Source organism: Bufo bufo, chromosome 2, assembly GCF_905171765.1.
Source record: "Bufo bufo chromosome 2, aBufBuf1.1, whole genome shotgun sequence".
NCBI lineage: Eukaryota > Metazoa > Chordata > Amphibia > Anura > Bufonidae > Bufo > Bufo bufo.
The window spans coordinates 454,894,977-454,904,685 of NC_053390.1; the positions used below are offsets into that span (position 1 = coordinate 454,894,977).

Here is a 9,709-nt window from a genome sequence, read left to right on the forward strand (position 1 = left end):
GTGGGAAGATATATTAGAAGCAGTCCCCAAGGTGTCCTTAAGTGAACAGGGCAAACTGTCCCAACTATTTATCATACATAGTGTACAAAACACCGGTGTTCCTGAAAAAGATAGGAGTAAGAAGTGATGACAAGTGCCCAAAGTGTATGGAAGATGGTGCAGACTTGTTGCATATGCTGTGGTCTTGTCCAGTAGTTGGTAATTATTGGGAGGAAGTTAGAAATATGATTAATAGTAAACTGACATTGAAAATTCAAAAAGATCCTAAGGTGTGTTTTCTGGGGTATGTGTCTGAAATTGGAGGGACTGAACCGGTTAAGGTCGCTGTGGGGAGATTGCTATATGTGGCCAGGAAACTGATTGCTATGAGGTGGATCCAGGGGAGTCCGCCCACACTGAGTGAGTTTGAACGGAAGGTGCATGACATGCTGATACTCGAAAAAGGGGTGTATGTGAAGAGAGGGTGTCCTCAGAAGTTTGATAAAATGTGGAGTGAATGGTTATCTCATACCCATGTGGTTATATAGGCTTGTGACGGTCAAGACCAGCTGTTAGGGTTGGGGCAGGGTAAGGGGGGGAGGGAGGTTGGGAGGGTTAAGTTATGGTAATTCTATGTCTAAAATATTTGTTTTAGCAAGTGTACACGTATTGTATGGATTCGAGTTAAAACTGAGTGGTGATATATTTATGATTACTGTTGTTCACTGATTCCACACGGTGGATAATGTAAAGAAAAGAAAACACAACGTATTGTTTTATGTTTTATTATGTATCTATTGTTGAATAAAAACGATTTGATTTAAAAAAAAAAAAAAAGAAGGCTTCAGGGCGTCCAAGAAAGTCCAGCAAGCGCCAGGATAGTCTCCTAAAGAGGAATCAGCTGCGGGATCTGAGTGCCACCAGTGCAGAGCTTGCTCAGCAATGGCAGCAGGCAGGTGTGAGCGCATCTGCACGCACAGTCCTGTGTCATGCCCAACAGTAAAGCATCCTGAGACCATTAATGTGTGGGGTTGCTTCTCATCCAAGGGAGTGGGCTCACTCACAATTTTGCCCAAAAACACAGCCTTGAATAAAGAATGGTACCAAAACACCCTCCAACAGCAACTTCTTCCAACAATCCAACAACAGTTTGGTGAAGAACAATGCATTTTCCAGCACGATGGAGCACCGTGCCATAAGGCAAAAGTGATAACTAAGTGGCTCGGGGACCAAAACGTTGACATTTTGGGTCCATGGCCTGGAAACTCCCCAGATCTTAATCCCATTGAGCAGAACGAACAAGTGGAAATGTTGTATCAAAAAATAAGTTTATTTATAAAATATAAAGAGTGGAGAAGCTACAGGATGATATCCAAAGATACGGAAAAGCACAGGGTAAATGACACCAATCAATCACCAATACTACTGTGAAATATAGCATACAGTAGGATGCAGTCCATGAATCCAAATCAAAGCTCAAGGAGACGAAGCCGTTGAGGTGAAACGCGCGTCGAGGTCTCGCGCTCAGGGTTTGACTTTCCATCCATCACCATGTCCTCAGGTACGTCCTGTCACTAGTACCGTATTACATTTTGCATGGGACCTTTGCTTGTATCCATAGTGAGTCTCCCATACAGATATATTTCTTCTGTGCATATTGGTACCATCCCCTTTCTCCGACTGAGATATTTATTTCTATCTTTAGTATCTATCATTATCTACCACTATACTGGTTAGTCTAGGTATTTATGTACTGTGTCAGGTGCAAATCAGCCCATGGATTATCAGGTATGGTCATTTGTACAGTGGGTGCATAGCCCTACAGTGGCACCCACCATCCTGGTTCTCCTTGAGCTTTGATTTGGATTCATGGACTGCATCCTACTGTATGCTATATTTCACAGTAGTATTGGTGATTGATTGGTGTCATTTACCCTGTGCTTTTCCGTATCTTTGGATATCATCCTGTAGCTTCTCCACTCTTTATATTTTATAAATAAACTTATTTTTTGATACAACATTTCCACTTGTTCGTTCTGGTCTATCATAGTTTTCAAGTGGTAAATTATAGCTGTCTAGTTGGCAGTTGGCCTTTTTTGTAGGTTAATAACTTAATCCCATTGAGAACTTGTGGTCAATCCTCAAGAGGCGGGTGGACAAACAAAAACCCACTAATTCTGACAAACTCCAAGAAGTGATTATGAAAGAATGGGTTGCTATCAGTCAGGAATTGGCCCCGAAGTTGATTGAGAGCATGCCCAGTCGAATTGCAGAGGTCCTGAAAAAGAAGGGCCAACACTGCAAATACTGACTCTTTGCATAAATGTCATGTAATTGTCGATAAAAGCCTTTGAAACGTATGAAGTGCGTGTAATTATATTTCACTACATCACAGAAACCACTGAAACAAAGATCTAAAAGCAGTTTAGCAGCAAGCCTTGTGAAAACTAATATTTTTGTCATTCTCAAAACTTTTGGCCACGACTGTACAGCTAGACTTTTCTTCTGATTTAACCTTTGCTACTAAGGTGCTTTCGGCTGTCAACCCACCCCAAGTGTCTCCTTGGTTTTCACTCTTGTGGTCTTGTCGTGGGTGAGGGGAAAAATGAAGATTACTCTTACCGGTAATTGGATTTTCCTGAACCCACGTCAGCACCACGAGAGAGAGGCTCCACCCCCATAGACAGGAAACCTGAAGTACAATAAGGCGGAGGTTCTCCTCCCACTTCAGTATGTTTTTCCAAGGATGAGAAGTGGGAGGAGAAATCCGCCTTATTGTACTTCAGGTTTCCTGTCTATGGGGGTGGAGCCTCTCTCTCGTGGTGCTGACGTGGGTTCAGGAAAATCCAATTACCGGTAAGAGTAATCTTCATTTTTCTCAGCAATGCAGACACATGTGAACATGGGATCAACACAGATGCCTTCAGCTGCCAAGTGCGCATGTAACAGATCAGCCAGCTTCATAGGCATAAATCTGCTGACCGATGCCCTTTAATCATGGTGGACATCTTATTTGACATTAATAATTCAAAAAATAAAATTAATAAATATTTTTTATTTTCTTCAATGGTGATTACACAAACTTTTCAACAGAGCCGGGAACAAAAAGATACCAAAGAAGGCTTATACACATATAAAAAACATATTACTATAATTTCAACATAATTACAAACAATACCATTAAATCCATCTCTGTAGACTCAAACCTAATACCTTTAAGCCCATCCCTTCCCTTAGTTGCTGTCGCTGGTAGCCCGAACCCGACATTATTATTAATTTTGATTTTCTTTTTATGTTATCTTTTTAGAGGGCAACAGTTTGCTCAACAAATGCAGCAACAAAACCCAGAACTAATAGAACAGTTGCGCAGTCAGATCAGAAGCCGGACCCCAAGTGCAAGCAATGAAGATCAGCATCAATGATCTGCTCCAGCATGTGAAGGCGATTTATATATATTTCAAGAAAATTTGAACAGGAAGTACCAAGTGACCACACTACGGCCTGTCTTCCTTTTTTACAGTTGTGCGAACAGTGGTTATTGCTATTCTTTAATGGAGATTTTTTTTTTGTTTTTTACGTTACCTCATACTTTGTGCATCACCACCATCTGCAGAAGGATCTGATAAGTATGATTAATCACAGGGTAGCGCAAAAGGCCGACCCATTATGAACATTTGGTCCTTTTTTGAAGGGTAATGATACAGTACATTGGTGTTTCCCTTTCTTCCCTGACCTATCCTTGTCTGCTTATAATTTATACAAGGGGTCGTGGTGTTGGTTAGCACCATTTATCGATTTGTAATGTACTGACTACTTCAAATAACCCACATTCTGTTCCTGGTGCACAGATATTGCTAGAAAAAAAGTGAAACTTTTGGTTTTGGACTGGGTTTGTGGTTCCTAACAGAAAGCGAGTACCTGATTGTCGTCCCGGCATGACCTGCACAATACACGTGAAAAAGGACAGGTGTTTTGCTGTCTTCAGGTGCGCTCCACTCTCTCAATTTTCTGTCTGGAATTTACAGAAACTGTTTCTAGGTCCTGGAGCTCCTCGTAGTTGACCCGGTGTGAAATATTGTAAGTGATTAATTCTGGCCGCCAAATGTTTTCCATGCATAATGCATTTTAATAAAGAATGACGGAGTGCTAAAATTAAATAAATCCACGCTTCATCGTATTTTTATGAATAACTTGGTTTTGGACACACTTAAGTTTTTTTCCTCCACAGGATCACATTTTATTGCCACAAATCAGTGAATAGTAATAGTACAGGTTGAGAGCCACTAATTAAAATATTTAAAATCTGTGTATAAATCCATTTTTAAATGTGTGATTTTTATTAAGGTTGGGGGAGGGGGGGTCGGGGTCAGCTGATTTTCTTGACCTAAACTGCTTAAATCGCATTGTGATTCTTATATACAGTTCACAAATGGTATCTTTGTTTCACTCATACCAGTGTCCTGCTTATGTCATTGTCTCTGCTCCTGAAATCCTGCGCACATCACCGCTGGTCCTGGGCATGCGCTGTACAATACCCTCTTAGGCCTCTTTCACATGACCGTATGGCTTTTTCAGTGTTTTGCGGTCCGTTTTTCACAGATCCATTGTTCTGTTTCCGTTTCTGGTCCGTTTTTCCATATGGCATATACAGTACACAGTAATTACATATAAAAAAAATCTGGCTGGGCATAAAATTTTCAATAGATGCTTCCGCAAAAACGGAATGGATAGGAAGACATACGGATACATTTCCATATGTCTTCGGTGTTTTTTTTTTGTTAGTTTTTTTTTTGTTAGTTTTTTTTCGGACCCATTGACTTAAATGGAGCCATGAAACGTGATTTGCAGGCAATAATAGGACATGTTCTATATTTCAACGGAATGCATAGAGTACATTCTGTTTTTGTTAGTTTTTTTTATATATTTCGTGGCAGCAAACTGCGCATACGCAGGCCGATCATTGATGTAGCTGCAGCAATAGAAACGAGGCCCCTGGATATTTGAGAGCTCTTTAGAATATCAAATTTTTTCAGCATCAGTCGCAGACGAGGGAAACAAAGGTAACATTTGTGATCTGCATATAAGAACTAAAATGTGATTCAAGCAGTTTGAGTTGAGAAAATTTATTTAAAGGGAGTCTGTCAGCTATCTGTTATAATACTAGGAAATGTTGACGTCTTTAAAGAGAAAAGCTAATAAAGATGTTAATATTGTTCTTCTATGCGTCTAAGAAATTTACTGTGAGGACATAATCTGCATATCGATATCATTCCATTGTGTGGGATTGGGTCTCAGATTGATTGTACGCAATCAATATTATCTAGATAGTATGGTGGACGTGCCTTCTGTAGATCGTGGCTTTTATCATTTGCCTTAAAGGGTGTATCCACTTTGAGGGCTTGTTTTTTTGTGTGATGAGTGCTATTTTCAAATGCACCATTTGTACATATAATGTAGTGGTTAACGTTTACTCGTTTTCATTACGAATGGCGCAATACCAAATATGTCTAGTTGGTTGTCTTTTTTTATTCAGTACTTGTGCACATTAAAAAAAAGTTTTTCCATAAAACCTGCATTTTTCCTGTTGCTGGATTCCAAGACTGCGAGTCTACTATCTCCTGCACTCGCTGCATCATGTAAATACACTGCGTGCAGAATTATTAGGCAAATGAGTATTTTGACCACATCATCCTCTTTATGCATGTTGTCTTACTCCAAGCTGTATAGGCTCGAAAGCCTACTACCAATTAAGCATATTAGGTGATGTGTATCTCTGTAATGAGAAGGGGTGTGGTCTAATGACATCAACACCCTATATCAGGTGTGCATAATTATTAGGCAACTTCCTTTCCTTTGGCAAAATGGGTCAAAAGAAGGACTTGACAGGCTCAGAAAAGTCAAAAATAGTGAGATATCTTGCAGAGGGATGCAGCACTCTTAAAATTGAAAAGCTTCTGAAGCGTGATCATCGAACAATCAAGCGTTTCATTCAAAATAGTCAACAGGGTCGCAAGAAGCGTGTGGAAAAACCAAGGCGCAAAATAACTGCCCATGAACTGAGAAAAGTCAAGCGTGCAGCTGCCAAGATGCCACTTGCCACCAGTTTGGCCATATTTCAGAGCTGCAACATCACTGGAGTGCCCAAAAGCACAAGGTGTGCAATACTCAGAGACATGGCCAAGGTAAGAAAGGCTGAAAGACGACCACCACTGAACAAGACACACAAGCTGAAACGTCAAGACTGGGCCAAGAAATATCTCAAGACTGATTTTTCTAAGGTTTTATGGACTGATGAAATGAGAGTGAGTCTTGATGGGCCAGATGGATGGGCCCGTGGCTGGATTGGTAAAGGGCAGAGAGCTCCAGTCCGACTCAGACGCCAGCAAGGTGGAGGTGGAGTACTGGTTTGGGCTGGTATCATCAAAGATGAGCTTGTGGGGCCTTTTCGGGTTGAGGATGGAGTCAAGCTCAACTCCCAGTCCTACTGCCAGTTTCTGGAAGACACCTTCTTCAAGCAGTGGTACAGGAAGAAGTCTGCATCCTTCAAGAAAAACATGATTTTCATGCAGGACAATGCTCCATCACACGCGTCCAAGTACTCCACAGCGTGGCTGGCAAGAAAGGGTATAAAAGAAGAAAATCTAATGACATGGCCTCCTTGTTCACCTGATCTGAACCCCATTGAGAACCTGTGGTCCATCATCAAATGTGAGATTTACAAGGAGGGAAAACAGTACACCTCTCTGAACAGTGTCTGGGAGGCTGTGGTTGCTGCTGCACGCAATGTTGATGGTGAACAGATCAAAACACTGACAGAATCCATGGATGGCAGGCTTTTGAGTGTCCTTGCAAAGAAAGGTGGCTATATTGGTCACTGATTTGTTTTTGTTTTGTTTTTGAATGTCAGAAATGTATATTTGTGAATGTTGAGATGTTATATTGGTTTCACTGGTAAAAATAAATAATTGAAATAGTATATATTTGTTTTTTGTTAAGTTGCCTAATAATTATGCACAGTAATAGGCACCTGCACACACAGATATCCCCCTAAAATAGCTAAAACTAAAAACAAACTAAAAACTACTTCCAAAAATATTCAGCTTTGATATTAATGAGTTTTTTGGGTTCATTGAGAACATGGTTGTTCAATAATAAAATTAATCCTCAAAAATACAACTTGCCTAATAATTCTGCACTCCCTGTACAGGACTGTAGATATGAAGACCAGACCATCAGCCGTGGTTGTTTCTGGAAAAGTGGTCATCACATGGGCCATGCACAGCTGCCTGGGGAAAAAAGCCACACAATACATTGGCAGAATTGCTTTTTCCCCACCCCCTGAACAAAAAAAAATAAAAAATGTTAACCAATAGATCCCACAACAGTATCAACGAAACTACATCTCGTCCTGCAAGGAAAAAAAAGTTGACATTCTGCCACAGTGACAGAGAAAAATGTAAATGTCATGGCTCTCGGTATGCAGGAGTTTTTTGTTTGCATGAGCTGTGCTATTATTTTCCAAAAGTAGTAAAACATGAAAAAAAAAATTGGCATATTTGGTATCTCTGTAATCGTACGGACAGACCGAATAAAAGTAACACCCTACACTGTGAACAGTGTAAACTTAAAAAGAAAATATCAGTGGTGAAAATGCTGGTTTTTTTCCATTAATAAAACTTAACCCCTTAAGGACTTATGACGTACTGGTACGGCATGGTTCCCGAGTCCTTAAGGACCCATGACGGGCGGTGATTGGAACCCGGTGCCTGCTCAAATCATTGAGCAAGCACCTTGGCTAAATGCGCGGTGCCTGCCCCTCCCACCCCACCCCGTGTCGGCGATCGCCGCAAACCGCAGGTCAATTCAGACCTGCGGTTTGCGTGTGGCGGTGCCATCGGGTCCCCATGTGGCTGTAGGGTGGACCCGATGGCATGGAAGGCAGCGCTATGCCTTCCGGTGACGAGCCTGTGAGATCCAGCCCGGAAGCTGTATGAGTAATACACACAGTATTACTCATACAGCCAATGCATTCCGATACAGAAGTATTGGAATGCATTGTAAAGGATTAGACCCCCAAAAGTTCAAGTCCCAAAGTGGGACAAAAAATAAAGTGAAAAAAAAAGTTTAAAAAATAAAGTTTTCCCCAAAAAAAAATTGAAAGTTTCAAGTAAAAATAAACAAAAACGTAATTTTCCCCAAATAAAGTTAAAAAAAAAATAGGGGGGGGGGGGGGAGTATACATATTAGGTATCGCCGCGTCCGTATCGACAGGCTCTATAAACATATCACATGACCTATCCCTTCAGATAAACACCATAAAAAATTAAAATTGTGCTAAATAAACCATTTTTTCCAAACGCCCCCCCAGCGGCACGACAGGAGGATACCCTGCCTCCCCAGGGACAGGAAACAACGTGGAGATCTTTAAATACTCCCCTCCCCTTACCTGCTCCAGTTGTTTCCTGTCCCTCTGGGACTAACGTGGAGTTCACTGGTGGGAGTTCGTTTTACCCTACAGAAAGACCGCGGCAGTTCAAATAGAGGGAGCAGGATCGCGGGACTGCAGTGCGGTTCTCCCCGTCTCCCAGGTCCTCCGGTGGAGGCAGCCCCGGGCAGCGCTTCCTGGCCTGAGTATCGCGAGAGGAAGGCGCGGGACCGCAGGTCACGTGAGCGCAAGCTCACAGGCGCTGAAGATAGACGTCATTTCCCCTAGGATTTTAAAAAAGGTGGCGGGAATCGGCGGCGTCCTGAGATTCAGCCTGCAACATGTCGGTATCAGGAGAGGACGCAATGCGCAGACCCACGGATCCATCCAAGACTCCTCCTCCTCTGGGAGGAATTGAAAGATGCCTGTGATCACTGAGGGGTTAGATTCTTACCTTTTGTACTGCACTGGATAAGGGACTGTACCTCTCCCTTTTTTAACAGACTAGACAGCCCCCTTTATTAAACAAGCTTTCTGACTTATGTCTATAGGTCAGGGAAGCTCAGAAGTCCACAGAATCTCAACGAGTCAAAAAATGCTCCATTTGTAAAAGAGCCTTACCGTCAGGTTATAAGAAACCCCTGTGTTCAAAATGTTTGGAGAAAATTGTTTCGGAAGAGTCCCCTTCCTTATTGGACAATATTAGAAATATTATTAAAGAGGAAGTAAGCAGCGCTGTGGATCAAAGACTAGCCACCACATCCCAGAAACCTTCTACTTCCATGACCGAGATGTCCGCTACTTTAGATTCGGAATATCGGAGGATTTAGATGAAGGGGAGCTCCCCTCGGAGTCGGAGCCTCTTTCCCATGAAGACGAATCCGGGAAGCCTCTCTGTTCCATAGAGGACACCGAAGCATTATTGAAAACCATTAGAGCAACCCTAAACTTAGAGGAGTCTAAACAATCCAAAACTATACAGGATTTAATGTTTAAGGGCTTAGGAGAAAAGAGGAAGAGGGTGTTTCTCCTCCACTCTAATATTATAAAGTTAATTAATAAGGAATGGACCGACCTGGAAAAAAGACCGAGCGTATCTAGGGTCCTGAAAAGAAAATATCCCTTTTTCAGAGGAAGATACCTCCTTTTGGGACAAATGTCCTAGAGTGGATGCCCCGGTAGCAAAAATTACAAAAAAAACTCTATAAAATTAGCAGCCAGATCAGCAGCCCTCTCAAACTCCACCAGAAGGGCGGTGTGGCTTAGGTCCTGGTCAGGTGATGCGGCATCTAAAAACAAGCTCTG

The 9,709-nt window shown here is 41.9% G+C and overlaps 1 protein-coding gene across 2 annotated transcripts in view; it reads left to right on the plus strand.

Moving 5' to 3' along the window:
• Window positions 1-4,136, plus strand: part of SGTA (small glutamine rich tetratricopeptide repeat co-chaperone alpha) — a 62,446-nt gene extending 58,310 nt beyond the window's left edge. For both annotated transcript variants that reach the window (XM_040417598.1, XM_040417599.1), the window contains exon 11: window positions 3,287-4,136. In XM_040417598.1, coding sequence (XP_040273532.1) covers window positions 3,287-3,401 — 115 coding nt within the window. In that variant the 3' untranslated portion in view covers window positions 3,402-4,136. The remainder of the gene's footprint in view (window positions 1-3,286) is intronic.
• The last annotated feature ends 5,573 nt before the right edge of the window (window positions 4,137-9,709 follow it).